This window comes from Xenopus laevis, chromosome 2L (assembly GCF_017654675.1).
Source record: "Xenopus laevis strain J_2021 chromosome 2L, Xenopus_laevis_v10.1, whole genome shotgun sequence".
Taxonomy (NCBI): domain Eukaryota; kingdom Metazoa; phylum Chordata; class Amphibia; order Anura; family Pipidae; genus Xenopus; species Xenopus laevis.
Window position 1 is genome coordinate 42,785,262 of NC_054373.1, and position 17,620 is coordinate 42,802,881.

Here is a 17,620-nt window from a genome sequence, read left to right on the forward strand (position 1 = left end):
CCCATGGTAGTTTGAACTTTTGTTGCAAATTGTTCCATTTAGAACAGATAACGGGAGGAACAAATGTTCTCAAGGCTGGAATGATGGGTAAGCAGAATATATCGGAGCCTGAGGTGCATTATCATACAGGGCACAGTTTATCAAATATCTGTACCGCTTTGCTATAATAACCTGCCTGTACTCCCCTTCCCCTGCAGTCAGGCCAACCTTCTACTTAAAGGATAGGTAAACTTTAAAAATTGCTTATGGGGCTTTTCAAAACACTTGAGAGATTGTTCCCCGTAGTTGTTCTTTCCAGGAGTGATCTCTTCTCATTCAGTATGCACTGTTCAGTCTTGTATCAGGTAGAGGGTTGACTTGGATGCATGCATGGAGAGGGAGGCTATTTTTGGCCTTTATTATCATAAAAATTGTGGGGAAAAGACCACTTTTATTTGTGTGCCCTTTCTCCTCTCTGTCAGTTTATGGGTGAGTGCCAAAAATACAAAAAAACGGTTTACAGACACTTTTATAAATTTGTCTTTCAAACGACATAAAAATGGCACAAAAACAACATTTCCTCCCAACATTTTAAAAATGGAGTAAAGATCATTATAACTCTTCCCCATGGGGCCGATTCACTAAGCTCAAGTGAAGGATTCGAATGAAAAAAATTCGAATTTCGAAGTATTTTTTTGGTACTTCGACCATCGAATTGGTTAAATTCGTTCGAATACGAACGAAATCGAACGAATCGAACGAAAAATCGTTCGACTATTCGACCATTCGATAGTCGAAGTACTTTCCCTTTGAAAAAAACTTCGACCCCCTACTTCGGCAGATAAAACCTACCGAAGTCAATGTTAGCCTATGGGGAAGGTCCCCATAGGTTTGCTAACCTTTTTTTGATCGAAGGATTTTCCTTCGATCGTTGGATTAAAATCCTTCGAATCGTTCGATTCGAAGGATTTAATCGTTCGATCGAACGAAAAATCCTTCGATCGATCGAACGAACGTTTAGCGCTAAATCCTTCGACTTCGATATTCGAAGTCGAAGGATTTCAATTCGAGGGTCGAATTTCGAAGTATTTTTAACTTCGAAATTCGACCCTTAATGAATCTGCCCCCATGTGTCAGATCAACTGTAATATAATCTGCTCTGCTTTGGTTCAGCCAATCTTCATTTCACACCTTTTGTAGGTGCCCCATTGGGGAATTATTATGATATTAGCATTTTATAGTCAGGGCACAAGTTTGTGTCTAACCCTATAGGAGTAAAAGGGAAGTATCCTAAAAGTAGAATAGGCCCAAGGTTGTGTCCACAAATCCCAGCCGGCTCCTACTTGTATCCCTCCAAGTCCGCAAATTACTGTTACCAAGTTACGCGTTTCATCGCAAGACGCAAGATCGCAAGACGAAACGCGTAAGGCAGGTGACGTCACTGGTAGGCGCCCAGCATCGTACACGAGGAACGAACACAAACAACCGCTTATTCATCTCCCCAAGCTTGATCATCTTGGGATTTTCTTCGTGCGGACTGGTGCATATAGGGGGAGCCTCCAGGTGGACGGTGCATAGATATGCTCTTTTTAAACTTTTGCCATGTGAGTGCATTTTAAGCTTTGTTTTAAAAAATATTAAAAAGGTATTTTTACACTATTCGCTGCTGCAAGTCGATTCACAGTTTATACAAGGAGAAGCGCTTCATGATTTTACGTGCAAGTTGATATTCCCTGTTTGTGAGTACCCACCTAAACAAGTTTTTAAGGAAAGTTTTTTAACCCTTTGGTGGAGGTCGATAGTAAAGGAGGGCAACACATATATGGTGAAATAAGTGGTCTGTTTCTTACACAAGAGGTGGCAACATCGCAAAACTATATTACCCTATTTGCCTGTTTGTCTGTCTCCCGTGCCTTTGGCGCTGGCTTTTTTATTTCAATAACCTATAGGAGTAAAAGCCTCATTAACAAAATAAGTAAAACAATGATTAAACAAAATAAGTGTGTTTTATACAATTTTATATGTAAAAAGTTTTTAACACACAATTGCATTATTTTACTAGTAACTTAATGAATGAGACAATATCAGCAATTTGAGTGAATATATTATCTAAAGGAAAAGTAAAGCCTACCAGCCATTTTTTTAGCAGCAATTAGACACTTGACCTAAGAGAATGAAACATATTTCTGATACAAATCCCTATATTATTCCAAATAGCATTTCTTGTATTTAGATCTTGTTACAGAAGTGGAATTACACAAACATGTAGGCAGTTTTAGAAAGCCTGAAAAAATGATGTATAATTTTCCTAGGTTAAATAAAACCCCCTCCCCAAAAAAATCCAATTTGATGACTGACTGACAGGTGTAGTAAGGGATAAAGACAAATTCAGAAAAAATGTCTATAAAATTTTGTGCAAAAGACAAGAGCCTCACAGGCTCGAAATATGTTGTGTGGCAATAAACAAATTATTATTCTGCTGTAGTGCCTTTTTCTTGTTAACGTTATTTTTTCGGATACATTTTTTGCATACACGGCGGAGGTGCATACAAGAATACTGCCAAACTAATATTTTTTCTGCAACTGCATTGAAGGGTAAACAGTCAAACTTTCTTTGATTCTCTATGTAGGCACAACACAAGGAAGGTTTGATTGTAACACCTCCTTAGGGCAGGTGATAATTCTAGGGCAGCACTTAGGGTCAGTCCACACTGGGAGTTTTGGGGAAATTTGCCTGGCGACTAATCGCCTCGTTTTTGCGGCAACCAATCTCCCCAAATGCCTTCCCTCACTCTGCGCTGGCTAAAATGAAAAAACGCGGGCGCTAATCACACGCGGCGATTCGTTTTCCGAAGTCGCCCAAAGTTGCCTCACGAGGAAACTTTGGGCGACTTCCGAAAACAAATTGCAAAAACGAGGCGATTAGTTGCCAGGCGACCAAATCTCCCCATAACGCCCAGTGTGGCCTGACCCTTATTCAGCAAAGCACCATATGCAATGTACACAGTATAGGCATGCATGTACTGCTGCAAGCAGCTTTGGCGGTAGTAGTTTAAATAAGTAAGCCCTTTGTCCTCTTTCTCTGGCTGATGAATTCATTCTCAAACGTATTCATATCAACAGAGGGTGGTTGAGTGCTAGCTGTCACTATGGCAGTTAATGAGTTTTTCTCTGGAGTATATGGGTGGATGCTCACTGTCTCACGGATGGATAATTAGCTTTTCTCGGAGCATTTTCCCAGGGGTAGTTAATGGGGCAGCGCTCTATGTTTCTATAAAACTTTTAATTTTGATGTATTTATTATTATTAGTGATGGGCGAATTTATTTGGCAGGTGCGAATTCATGGTGAATTTGCCCGTTTCGCCGCCGAAATTTAGAAATTTAGACGCCCGTGATGATAAACAGACACCCATTGACTTTAATGTGCGTCAGCGTCACAAATTTTTCGCCAGTTGCGAAATTCGCCCATCACTAATATTATGATGATGATGATTATTATTAAGTCAGTTAAACTTGTTCAATGCATTTAAAAATACATCCAACTGACATGGCAGCAGACTCCCAGTACAGATGTTATTGCATTATACTAGTAAATGTCTCCTTATTAAAGTGGTATAAGAAACAATGAAAATAAAAAAACAATTACGCACAGCCAAAGAGTTGTAGCAATGGTGTGGAGAAAACCAACTGGGGTTCAAACTGGCAGGGTGGTAAATCTGATAAAGAAATGTATGCACGTGTTGTAACACTTTGGGGCCCATTTATTAAACTTTGAATTTATCTGGTCAAGGTTTTAAAGGAGAACTAAACCCTACAAATGAATGTGGCTTAAAATGCCATATTTTATATACTGAACTTATTGCACCAAGTTTCAGCTTGTCAATAGCAGCAATGATCCAGAACTTCAAACTTGTCACAGGGGGTCACCATCTTAGAAAGTGTCTGTGACACTCACATGCTCAGTGGGCTCTGAGCAGCTGTTGAGAAGCTAAGCTTAGGGGTCGTCACAAATTATCAAGCAGAAGATTAGGTTTGTCTGTAATATAAGCTGATGCTACAATGCTGATTATTAAATTATGATGCTAATTGCACTGGTCATGTAGTAATTATCTGTATTAATGACTAATCAGCCTTATATTGTAACATTTCTATTCTATATGTACTGTATATTGTGAGTGGGTCCCTGAGCTCAGTAAGTGACAGCAGCACAGAGCATGTGCAGTGAATCAGCAGAAAAGAAGACGGGGAGCTACTGGGGCAGCTTTGGAGACCGATCTTTACTGCTAAAGGGCTGTGGTTGCCTTGGGCTGGTACAGAAGCCCAAAACATTGTGTAAAACATTTCTAGCCTACTTCTTTTGTTAAGCTTTAGTTCTAAATTAGTTCTCCTTTTCGTGGATTTTTAGACATTTATCATACCCTAAAGCTGCTAAAAACCCAAACCCAAAAATCTCAAATCTCAACACAAGGATCTCAATCTCAAACCTGTCGACGTTATGTAGAAGTCTATGGCCCTGAAGTTGTTTCTTGACATTGTGATCTGCTCTCGATCATCCGATAAAGTTGTGAGTTTTTGTCTGATAATCCGAAAAAGTTGAGTTTTCTCATCGACAATTCGATAAAGTCGAGTTTTCAGAGCGTCAGTCGTATGATGAATTGATGCTACATATTGTTGCAACATTTTTTCGCTCTGATTCTTTTAGAGAAAATTCGAGATCAATTCGAATTTTAGTAAATAACCCCCTTTGTATCCAAACATGATTGTTATTGTATTAATCTTGATCATAGTAAATTTTTCTATACATATAAATAAATGGAAAAAGTTTTAAATAAACTTATGCAAATGCAACTAGTGCAGCTCTTATGCAAGTGACTTTACGCACTGCTTTTTTTTTTCTTCTTTTTTTTTTCAACAGACTTTGTTCTGAATACATGCTATTCATTTTAAGCCAAATTTCAGTACATTTCTGTGATGTAAAATTTAATTTGCATGTTTACAAATATGACTCACGGCTGCTGCTTGGTTGCCATAAGTAACTGCATTGGGGAAAACTCTGCCCATGTTACTACCTAACCCCAAGTGTTACTAACAGGTGAATTGATTCTCTCCTTTCTTTTTCAATAGTTAATGTTTTATTCCTGTAGTCCCTCCTCATGCAAACAGTGCTTGAGCAACAAATGTCAGTGTGCAGTGGTGTGATGTTACCGGAGCTGAGTCTGTAACAGGAGCTCACCAGGGCCCTTTCAGCAGTCTCTTATACTCTAAAGGTAACCAGAGAGATTTCTTTTGTGTTCATTGTGCAAGGAATAGCCTCCCATTAGAGGAAATACTGGATGAGACTGGTAGTTTCATATACATTAAACTCTCATGGGATTCAAAAATACACACAGATGATACACGGCTTAAGGCTTTATGCTGGATAGAAAGAAACCAAGTGAGTGACTTTATAAATTGAATATAAAATAAATAGTGACACTGAGAATGTGTATAAAAGGGACCACTGTAGCAGAACTACAAGTCCCAGAATCCTCTTTGCAGATAAGGCATGTTTTAAGGGCTTAAACTACACTGGGATCGTTAATCCTTTAAAAACCATCCACTGATAATCTCTGGGAATACATGAGCCATTCTGAAGCAGATGTCACACCTGTAAATACACATATGGGATCCGTTATCCAAAAACCTGTTTCCCAGAAAGCTCCAGATAATGGGAAGACCATCTCCCATAGACTTCATTTTAATTAAATCATTCAGATTTTTTAATATGATTGTTTCTCTATAATAAAGAAACAGTACATTGAAGCTTTTTGAAACTTAGATATAATGAATCCTTATTAGAGGCACAACAATAATTTTGGGTTTATTTAATGTTTAAATTCATATTAAGAAGACAATGCATGGAGATCCAAATTATGGAAAAATCCCTTATCTGGAAAGCCTCAGGTCCCAAGCATCCTGAATAATTGGTCCCATGCCTGTACAAAGTCCTAAGCTCCAACAGAAAAAAAAAAAGAATTCTAGAAATATAATTATTCATTGATTTTAAAATACATCTAAATGTGAAGTTATATAGCCGGCATTTGTGTTAGATGCAAATGTCTGCAAAACATTTTTTTTTAATTGATTTTGTATTTATTTTTGTGTTCTTTTTTTTTTAATTGTGGGGATTACCAAAGAAATTCTCTGTTCAATCCCACATATTTTTTCTACCTTTGTTTGATGTGAGAAAAACACGGGAGTGTTCCTTTAAGGATTTCCTCCTCCCCACTAATACGTCGACATAGGCTGCACATGATGCAGATATAAAGCACAGGTATCAGGATCCGTTACACACCTGCCAGCCCTCGCACAGTCTTTCATCAGACAAGAGGAACCCGCCCGTCTATTTACCTGAAAGACACTCTCTACTGGGCAGCCTGGGCTCTCATCCAAGCAGAGCAGTCAGCCAGATACAGGGCTGAACAAGTCATTGCACTAGTACAGAAGAAACAAGCAAGGAGAAAAAGTCTCAAACATACAAAGGAAATAGAACCACCAGCAACTCTGCAGCTGGAGACAAGGGTCAAATCAATATATTTCAGCAGAGACTTCGCTACAAAGGGTACCTTCCAGACAGGCTCAACAGATTGCTAAAGACCAACTAAAGACAGGCGTTTCTAAAGGAAAGCAGCTGTTTCTCTGAGGATTATATCCTGGTCAACCTCCCCATCGTCTTGACATCTCTTACTTGTCAACATGTCTATGGGACTAGAGATTCTAGGTGTGGCGCTATCTATCGTCGGATGGATAGGAAGTGTGGTATGCTGCGCTTTACCTATGTGGAGAGTAACTGCCTTCATTGGAAACAACATTGTCGTTGCCCAAACTATTTGGGAAGGACTGTGGATGAACTGTGTGGTGCAGAGCACGGGGCAAATGCAATGCAAAGTGTATGACTCGCTATTAGCTCTTCCTCAAGATCTTCAGGCAGCTCGCGCCCTGATTGTGATCTCAATTGTAATTGCTGTGCTGGGAGTTCTCATTTCAATCATTGGTGCTAAGTGCACAAATTGTGTTCAGGATGAGTCAGCTAAAGCCAAAATTATGATTGTGTCTGGAGTTATTTTTATCCTTGCTGGACTGATGACACTTATCCCTGTGTCCTGGTCTGCAAACACTATAATCCGTGATTTCTACAATCCTTTGGTAGTGGATGCACAAAAGAGAGAGCTTGGCTCCTCAATGTACCTTGGATGGGCAGCCTCTGCTCTTCTTATGCTTGGAGGAGCAATGCTCTGCTGTTCTTGCCCCCCAAAAGACAAGTACCCTCCTTCAAGAGTGGCTTATACAGCTGCCAGGTCAACAAATCCTGGTTATGACAAAAAAGACTACGTCTGAAATGGAGATTATGAAGGACTGCAGGACTGCCTTGTGACAACCAAAAGGGAGCAAAAGGAAGACGTTACCCCCTCTATAGACATTTACAATTATTCATCTAGGAACGGCATTTGTCGATATTTGTTATATATGTGCTATATATTATATTTAGATTTATTGCCCCTTTTGACTGCACAGTTTGCATTTGTTGTGTTAAGTGTCTGAATGTGCACAGATATATTGATGTTTTCCATTGCCGTGGCATTTGTAGAATATTCCTGAACAGGGAGGGGCATTTGGTGGCAGAGATGAGGTGGCTGTACTTCATTAACCATTTCCATAAAAGCAACTAACTCTTCTGTCTAAATACAAAGCAAATATGCTAAACTGCTCTGTCCCAATGGATACTGGACACTTCCCTAACCACACAATATTGTTGATTAATAGGGTTGTCACCCTTTCTGGAAAAAAATACCGGTCTTCCTATATTCTCGACGTTTTTTATAACATTGGCATCAAGCATCATTTTTACCGGCCAGACCCGTAAAATACCGGCCAGGTGGCAACCCTATTGATGAATGCAATGTTATATATTTGGTATACCTCATACTCTACTGAATTCATACTTAATTTCCCATTTGAATCAATTTTGTTTCTAGGAGTGTTTGATGGTCTATATTTTATTCTCTTTTTCCACAATAGAGATAATGTATCCTAAAATAACAGTGTGCCTTCTGTTTCTTGTCTGTTTGTTCTTTCTTTGTACTCTGCTCTTACTCCTCCTCCTCCTATTCCCTTTCTCACTGTAGGTTACATGTCAGGCTGGAATTTGACCCATTTCCTCTCTATTTTAGCTGCTGATTGTATGGTGAGGCAATGTTACCTTCTCATTATCTTGGATTTGAAACACAACCCATCCCTTGTTAAGCTTTATGTACATAATCCTGCAGAGTAGGGTCAAACTACCTGTTTTTTTAGGAGTTACTTTGAGCTTGAGAGTGGCATATTAACAGTGTTCTTGTTAATGTATAACAGCCCAGATATATCACTTCTCTCTCACAGTACTTTCCATGTTAGATATGGCACTGGAATTTTAGCTCTTCCCTAACTACCCTGATTTTTAATGTCCATTTTTAATTACCATGTTCTTTGATATAATTTCAGTAACTCAGTCAATTATGTATTTCTAATGAGGATCAAGTAATCAATGCTCTAATTAAGTTAACAGTCACAGCAACATTATTATTTGAGTGGGAAGGTCAGGAGGCCATTCTAATCTAGTATTTGCCAAGAACTATGAGTCCCATGGCCGTTAACTGGCTATGGAACATGGAACAGATGGAATGTTGTAGGCTCCCTACCCCAGAGATACAATTTTTTTGTATTTTAACAGTGGAGGCACATTAACTGTACAGAAATATGCATATAAATATATATATAGATGGATATATGTTTATATATACTATACACACACATGTATAAATGTATAGGTCCACAATTTTTAGTAGCTCTGTTTTTATTTTCTGTTTATATTTTCATCAACTAATCAACAATCACAGAAACATTTTACAGTTTGGATGAGACGCTGAACAGCATTTCTAACGCTAAACAATAATTTGTACGATTTGTATTCCTTTTATTAATACCACTGTTATATATGAACCATTTTTTTATCAGTTAGTGAACAGGTAAATATTAAATGTTCTAGTTGTATGACCCAGTATCTAGGAGTTCATCGTATTCATGCTAGTGATGGTGTATGAAGAAATGTATTGTGTTAATAAAGAATTATACTTGGGTTTGTACACTAAGTAATGTAGACACATATCATTATTGTCAACTGTATATATTAAAATACCTTTTGACTGAAACTATATTAAACACTTCCTATAAATCAGTTGCATGTTTACTGTGCCTTACTGTACTAGTTATAGTGTTCTAGAGTTTAGACCATCCCTGGGCCTAAAAACAAGAGAAGTGAGACGTAAGTATAAGTAGAAGGACATTCTGATTTTTGCCACTTGTCACTGGCACTCAGAAAATAGTTTGAAACAATGGTGAAAGTCAATACTTTCTGCTATTTTTTATGGAGCCTAAGATTATTCAGGATTATTATAAATGGCTGCACATTTTATTCCTTTAAAGGTGGACACTTACTGCACAGAATTACAAAAAAAACTTTTGGATATATTGGTCCAGATTAAGGGGCTTAAAGGAAAAATAACACAAAAAAATGTAAGTGTTTTATAGGAATGGCAATATAATATAGTGTTGCCCTGCACTGGTAAAAGCTGTGTGTTTGCTTCAGAAATAGTTTATATAATTCTTCCGTAATTTGAATTTGAATCTTCATATCTTAAGTCTACTAAAAAATCATTAAATAAAAACAATAAAATTAAACATTAAATAAACCCAAGGTTTTGGCTTCAATAAGGATTAATTATATCTCAGTTTGGATCACAAGGTACTGTTTTATTATTAGAGAGGAAAAGGAAATCATTTTTAAAAATCTGAATTATTTCAACAAAATAGAGACTTTGGGAGACGGCCTTCCTGTAATTTGGAGCTTTCTGAATAATTGATTTCCAGATAACAGGTCCCATACCTGTATTTATCAGGACAGATTTATTAGAGGTAATCACCAATGCAGAGTATTAATACTGAGTACAAAATAATTGCTCCTTATAAAACAAGAGGAGAAATATCCAAGAACCCTTTTCCTAACCATTTTCATATCAGGCAGATTCACCCCATTCAATCACCAATCCCGTTTCAAGATATCTGTGTCTGTCTTATCTCACGGTCTAAGCACAAGCTCCAATCTGACTCTATCTAGAAGGGTGTCACTGTGATGTGTTTGGTTATTTTCTGAGTTGAAACACAAATTATCCTTTTTCTCCCATCCTCTCATTAACGAATGCCTGGTGCTGGTTAGAGAGGTTGGCACCTCTCCCACTGTATTGCGAGACAAATTGTACTAAGCACACACAAGGCAAATTGAAATGGGGTGATACCCCATCACATATATTACGTTAAATGTACGTTTTCGGGGGCAGGCCCCTTCATCAGACATGCAGAAGTAAATTTAGATAAGGGATATTTACCCCAGACAATTCAACAAATTGTGAAACTCCACCCACCAATCAATTAAGCAAATAATGTTCAGAAGGCAAAATAACAATATAGTCCATTGATAAAAAAAACAATTTTCAATTCAATCTGGATTAATAAACCCATAGTACCAACATCCGTTTCCAAGGTTAGAGTGTGCTGTAATTTGCTAAGTGCATAGGATCACACAATTGTTTCCAAGAATTGTGAAGTGCTACACCAGCCCGTATTAGAAGTCCATTAATAGTAGCACACAAAATAATGCCAATTGTGAGGTTTTCCCGTTTCTATGTAAATTAAGGTTAGAAACCTAAAAGGAACACAACATAATATACAAACAAAAAATATGTAACTTACCCTATCATTGAACTGATCCTGGAAAGAGTTCTGTTCATTAAAACAATCTATGAGACATGGAACAGTAAATTAGTTGGAGAACATGTTGCAACAATGGGATATCAAAAGAGATATTATATTATACAAGTCATGTTGAATTTTTCATATTGTCCTCTCGGTTTTTTAGTTTGTAACAACCATATCCAAAAAATTCTCTTAGTAGCAATTTTCTTTTTAACTCATTACTGTTTTCCACCTGAACCTTCTCCAGAATTTAGAGCCTTCCAGACCCCCCTCAATTGTTTGAGGTTTATAATTATGGATTACTGATTTATGTTCTTTAAGGCATACTTTCATAATTCTGCTCCAATATAAGCAAGCCCACAGGGACATTTATTGCAGTACACAACATTATTGCTGTTGCATGTAAAAAACCCTTTTATAGCATGCTTTGTTCCTTTTAAGGGATGCTGCACATAGTCTCCCTTTATAATTCCATTGCAGTGGCCACAGTTTCTGCACGGAAAAGTACCATTAGAGTTTACCTTTGCAGCCAATTTATTTCTATGCATTTTCGTGTTAGATTTTATATAATCCTTAATGCACCTTCCTCTCTTGTTTGAAATCAGTTGGGATTGGCTAAAGACTTTACCATATTTAGGGTCAGATTTAAAAATCCCCCAGTATCTCAGAAACATTTTACAGATGACTTTAGCATTTGTATGCATTAACTAACTTTGTGCTTTAACTAACTTATTTCCTTTTAGTCAATATGTCTTCGTTCTACCTTATCATTATAACCAGCAATGTAAATGGTCAGGTCAGAATTTTCCTAGCAAATAGCTAGGGGCACATTTACTAAGCTCGAGTGAAGAATTCGAATGATAAAAAATTCAAATTTCTAAGTATTTTTTTGGGTACTTTGACCATCGAATGGATCAAATTCGATCGAATCGAATGATTCGAACGTTTCGAAGTAAAAATCGCTAGACTATTCGACCATTCGCTAGTCAAAGTACTGTCTCTTTAAAAAATACTTCCACTTCATACTTTGCTACTTTAAATCTACTGAGGTTCAATGTTAGCCTATGGGGATCTTCCCCAGCACTTTTCTAACATTTTTTTGATCGAAGAAAAATCCTTTGATCGATCACTTAGGGGCCGATTCACTAAATTCGAGTGAAGGATTCGAAGTAAAAAAACTTCGAATTTCAAAGGTTTTTTTGGGCTACTTCGACCATCGAATGGGCTACTTTGACCTTCGACTACGACTTAAAAATCGTTCGACTATTCGACCATTCGATAGTCGAAGTACTGTCTCTTTAAAAAAAACTTCGACCCCCTAGTTCGCCAGATAAAAGCTACCGAAGTCAATGTTAGCCTATGGGGAAGGTCCCCATAGGCTAGCCTAACTTTTTTTGATCGAAGGATATTCCTTCGATCGTTGGATTAAAATCCTTCGAATCGTTCGATTCGAAGGATTTAACAGTTCGATCGAAGGAATTATCCTTCGATCGTACGATCGCAGAATTTGCGCTAAATCCTTCGACTTCGATATTCTAAGTCGAAGGATTTCAATTCCTAGTCGAATATCGAGGGTTAATTAACCCTCGATATTCGACCCATAGTGAATCAGCCCCTTAAAATCGTTCGATTTTTACTTTCAATCGAAGCATTTGCGTTAAATCCTTTGAATTCGATATTCGAATTCGAAGGATTTAAATTCGAGGGTCGAATTCGAAGGTTTATTAATCCTCGAAATTCGACCCTGGATAAATGTGCCCCCTAGTGTTGAATTCACTAGTATGTATCTAAGATAACATTAGCATCAGGTGGGTATTAAAAAAGTCTCCCATCCATCACCTACCTAGCTGAAACCTGCCACTTTGATTTCCACAGCCGATGTAATTGGAACAACTCAGCAAATTTAATGTGCTTCCCGAAATATACACATTGTTTCCGTTTTGGCTCAAAAAAAGACTCAACTCTTGATTCATCACACATTTTTCACATCTTTTTACTTGTTTCACTTCTAAGCAAAGTGCTATAACAGCAATTAAATGGCTACTTTATTCATGCTCAGGTGTGCTGTTTGGCAATACCTGTGCAAATTTACACACAGTATTTGCATTAGCCCTGCTCCTACACAGTTTAAATAGCTCTATCTCAGTAGTTGAGTTAGAAACAAGACAGTGAGGAGCCATGTAAGTGATAAACACTGTAATAAATAAGGAAAGCTTTCCCTCGCTATAAATAATGATTGTGTATTGTATTATTGTAAATTATATTGTCAGAGTAGATTTGTGTTTTTTGTTTAGAATTGATGCTTTAAAATGAAATATATTTCATCATTATTATAACATATTCCCTTTTGTGGGGGGGTGTTATGGAGTAAGTGTCATTCAAAAGGGACATGTAATAAAAGTTGTCTGTATGTATATGGTAAATGATGTACACACAGAAACCCTCCCTCACCCTTATATCACCAGATATAAGGCTATTAGAATTCAGTAATAGCCTTATAAAGGCACACTTTCTAATAATATATACACAAGAGCCATGAATATCACAAACATATACTCTATAAATGTTGTTTAGTGATATCAATGCTTAGTAGTGTTACTTGTACCCATGTACCCGGTGTTTTAAACAAGAAGGGTATTAAAAAAAAAAAGTTCCATGACTTATATTTACATTTATTTGCATTAATTTTTTTGATTACTGTTTCCACTTAAGGATCTTGGCTATGCACTGCCTGCTGTCTCTGGTTTGAGGCAGAGAAATTCTAGCAATTCAACAGGGTGGATGTTAATTAACAAATACAAAGTATAAATGTTTAATCAGAATATTAGAAGGATCTTCTCACAAGAACTAAGAATGTAGAGCAAATTAATTATTCAGGTAGTATGGCCACAGCGTAGGCATTTTCAGAATTTAATGATACAAATAAATGTAAAATAGAACACCAAGCCCCTGTATTAAAGACAAGTCTATAGATACTTCCAGTTAAGGCATACTTTCCAATCGCAATTCCACAACCTCTCCCCTGCACTGAAGTGGCCCTAGAGGAAATCCTTTACTTCCCAGTCGAAACCAAACTTCTATCTAGACTGAACAGGGAGATTATGATATCAGTTAAGCCACCCTTTGATTGAGTCTATCACATGTGGGTGAAGACCATTCCGGGGCTCGACCATGATCAATGGGAGGATGCCACAGACAATGCCTATAATTTCCTAATCTAAATCAAAGATACAGTACAAATTCCTCTACCAAACCTAAATAACCCCTCTCAAGATGAAGAAATTCGGTAGGAGACAAGATGACCTCTGCCCACGAGGTAAAGCTCTTGGAGCCAACTTAATTCACATGGCCTGGTCCTGTCCTCCCATACAAGAATTCTGGTAAAAAATAATGGAGACCCTAGCAAATGAACTGGGCACACCACGGGTAGCAAACCCAACAATCTGTTTGCTTGGGGTAATAGATGAGGTACTACCCAGCAACACAGCTAGAATGTGATTATGTATTCTCACTCTTATGCCAAAAAATCAGTAATAATGCACTGAATAGAGGGTACCCCCCATCCCTGTCCTTTCGGAGACAACTGGTGGATGGAGCCCTTCACCTCATAAATTAAACAAGATTTGGGGGGACGGGTGGGGCCAATACCTGCTAGACTTGTAACCTATCCCTTAAATCTGGTGTAATTTGTTCCATACCATTGATCTCAGTTGTATGTATGCTATCACTTGTACCCATCCATGGAACCCTCCTACCTGTACATATCTGTATCTGACCCAGCATCAAGCAATTTACTCTTTATTAGACAGCAGATTATGTTTTCTCTGTTTTGTGTTGCTGTTAAACTCAATAAACGTTTACCATTAAAAAAAAGTTGCTTAGAATTAGCCATTCTATAGCATACTAAAAGTGTACCACCCCTTTAATAAATACTGAAATTTTTGTGGTTTAGAGTAATTAGTTAAAAACACAATTTTAGTGCTAAAAAGTACAATTCTGGAAAAGGAAAAAATCTGTCCCTTAGTGCTCCAGAATGAGCAATTACTGTCCAACCGGCTATTTTAGTGAAAAGAGCCATATTACTATACCAAAGTGTATATAGGCCAGAGTAAGAAGCCCTATAAGGGCATAAATGACATATGAAACCTATCTGGTTTTGCTCTATGGCTAAATCACACTCAATAGTTATTGATGCCCTTCAGTATTAAAAGATAACTCTATAATCCTATAAATGTACTGTGTTGCCTGAGATGCCTTTTTAAACACATTATTAATACATTGTAATTCCCATTATACTGAATATACTAAAAAAGCACTATGGGCACAGTTTGATTTTTCCGATATGTGCTTTATGCTGCATTATTTTGATAACACAAAATGTAGCCCCTGGGGCCTCCATCATTTAAGATGGTCCTGTTCTTATTCTGCTGACTATAGGGGTCATTTATTATAAGAAATGCATGGTTCAAAGTGCAGTAAACAGGAACAATGAACCCTTGGCATGCTGCTTTCCTTTAAAGTAGGATTTCTGCAGGTAGGCGCCCCTTGTAATCACTGCTATAAGTAGTGGTTGTCATAACATTGTGAGTGCCAGTGCTCTAAGGGCTCTTACACCCGGGCAGTTTTTCCTGCGCTCCCCTGCGTTTCGATTTCTTCTGATCAGCCGCAGAAGAGCGCAGGAGATACTCAATTATTGTGAAGGGGGCTGTACTCACAGAGATGCATGTATGTGCCGAATGCAGGTGAAATGCAACCTGCAGCGATCCACCTGCGTTTGTCGCTTACATGCGTCTGTGTGCGTACAGCCCCCTTCACAATAATTGAACACATTTGCGTGTGATTTTAAATGCTCCCATATATGAAATAAAACTCAGGTGTTAGAGTGTGAAACAGAAAGCTGTAGCGCTTGCTTGGGCTATAACTGTGGATGGGGGAGGGTGGCCACTTAAGGAAGCTGTTTTTTAAAATCATTTAAAGGTCAGAATATCTCCAGCACAATGTGTAGGGAGAGTTTCATGAAATGAGATAGCAATTCCGGGAGAGCCAGTGCCTGTCTATGATGCACGCAGTTGTGACGTTTAACATATTAAAAAAAAACTTTCCCTTTATCCTTAAATGACTTCAGGGCGGTAAACCTAGTGTTTGCTTAAAAGTAACTGCTTCAGAAATAAAAGAATCCTGTTCTATTCTATGTCTGCATTTGTAAAAAAAAAATAATAATAATAATAATACTAATAATTATAAAATTCACAGTTTTAAATGTTATATATTAACAAAGGGCAAAATGAGCTGTATTTATTGCCAGCAGGATTTAAAGTTTGAATATTTGAATATATACAAAAGTGTGGAATCTGCCATGGTGCTTGTCACAATGCTACCATATCCTCCAACTGGAAATTACACTCAGGACCGAGAACCTGAAGGTCTCCTTGTTAGGTGGTTGGTGGTTAGGGAAATTCATAAGTTTAGGTGACAATAAGGCAACATGGACCAAATTCATACAAGGCTTACATTTGTTTATCTGCCAAGTGCCTTGTTTATCTAATGATTACTGTGGTCACCAGTAGACATGTAAAGACTGAGCCCTGGGAGAGAACACAGACGTTGCCATTTAATATTGATACCAGCTCCTCTGTGCGAAGGTATTCCCATATACTATTACAGAAGTGGCTTCAGGAACTTCCATGTTTCCAGCCCCGTGGGTGTTTTTCCTGACTGTTTATATAAAGTGAAACCTCAATTTTATATCCCCATAATTTAGGTTTTCCATCATTTTATACTGTTTTTTGTGGTCCAACCAATATAGAATACATAATGCATTTCTCTGATCTTACATTTTCCCAGATTTTAGACCATTTTTTTCTGGTCCCCTGGAAAAGGGAAAATTGGGGTCCTAACTTTCACCCATTGATAAACACAATCCTAAAAATCTAATAGGAATGAACAGAATGAGTTTTTATTTATTAACCTCTAAACTCACATTTTGATAAATCTGCCCTACCAACCGTACAGGCTATCCGTGGCTCCCTTTGTGTTTTAAAAGAGAGCTGCAGATCGTGATCGTCGTACTACTCATACCCATAGGCCAGGCTAATTTAGCGTATGTAATGTATTTTTGTTGCATGTTACACTCCCATAGGCCAGTGATTCTTTCTACACTCTTCTGTTAAACTGAGAAATCCACATCCTACTGCTAATCTATTGGCTGACCCTGGCAATTATTTTTTAAAATGCCTGAGGCTCTCCCTTTTTATGAGCTGTTACCTGTTGGCTCTTTAATTTATAAACAGCTACTAATTTCTCTGTTTTAGGTTTTGCATTTTGCCGCAGGATAAAGTACTTGGAAATGATTAAACAATGACTCACGAATAGCGAGATATGCAATTGATTCATTTGTTTCTTGCCCCTAATACACAAGCGTACATATCCTAACCCCAGGCATTTAGTTATAAACAAGACACTGGTTTCTTTCCCAACTCATATGATTGCAATGTACTTTTGATGTTTATCTACCCCCCCCCCCCTTACTCCTGCACAGCCTCCCCATGGATTATATCTGTTCTCCGTAGCCAGGTGAAACCATCAGGTCACATGACCGATACTGTGACAGGTGCAGAAGGGGCGGGCAATAAACACTGCGGAATTAACCTCTTCCTTTTCTTACAATCAACAGAGAGAACTCCCTTATTCATCTCATTCACGTGCCAAAAAGAAGGAATTAGTCATTGTTACAATAGGTTTCATATCTGGGGCATTTAACACTCCATTGCTGTATGTTAGATCATTGTAATTAGATTACAACATTTTAATAAG

The 17,620-nt window shown here is 37.8% G+C and overlaps 1 protein-coding gene across 1 annotated transcript; it reads left to right on the forward strand.

The window, feature by feature from the left end:
• Window positions 1-6,340: 6,340 nt before the first annotated feature.
• Window positions 6,341-9,233, forward strand: cldn3.L (claudin 3 L homeolog). The gene is given in 1 exon segment (NM_001093931.1): window positions 6,341-9,233. A coding segment is annotated over 1 exon segment (642 nt). The 5' UTR covers window positions 6,341-6,715; the 3' UTR covers window positions 7,358-9,233.
• Window positions 9,234-17,620: the final 8,387 nt, after the last annotated feature.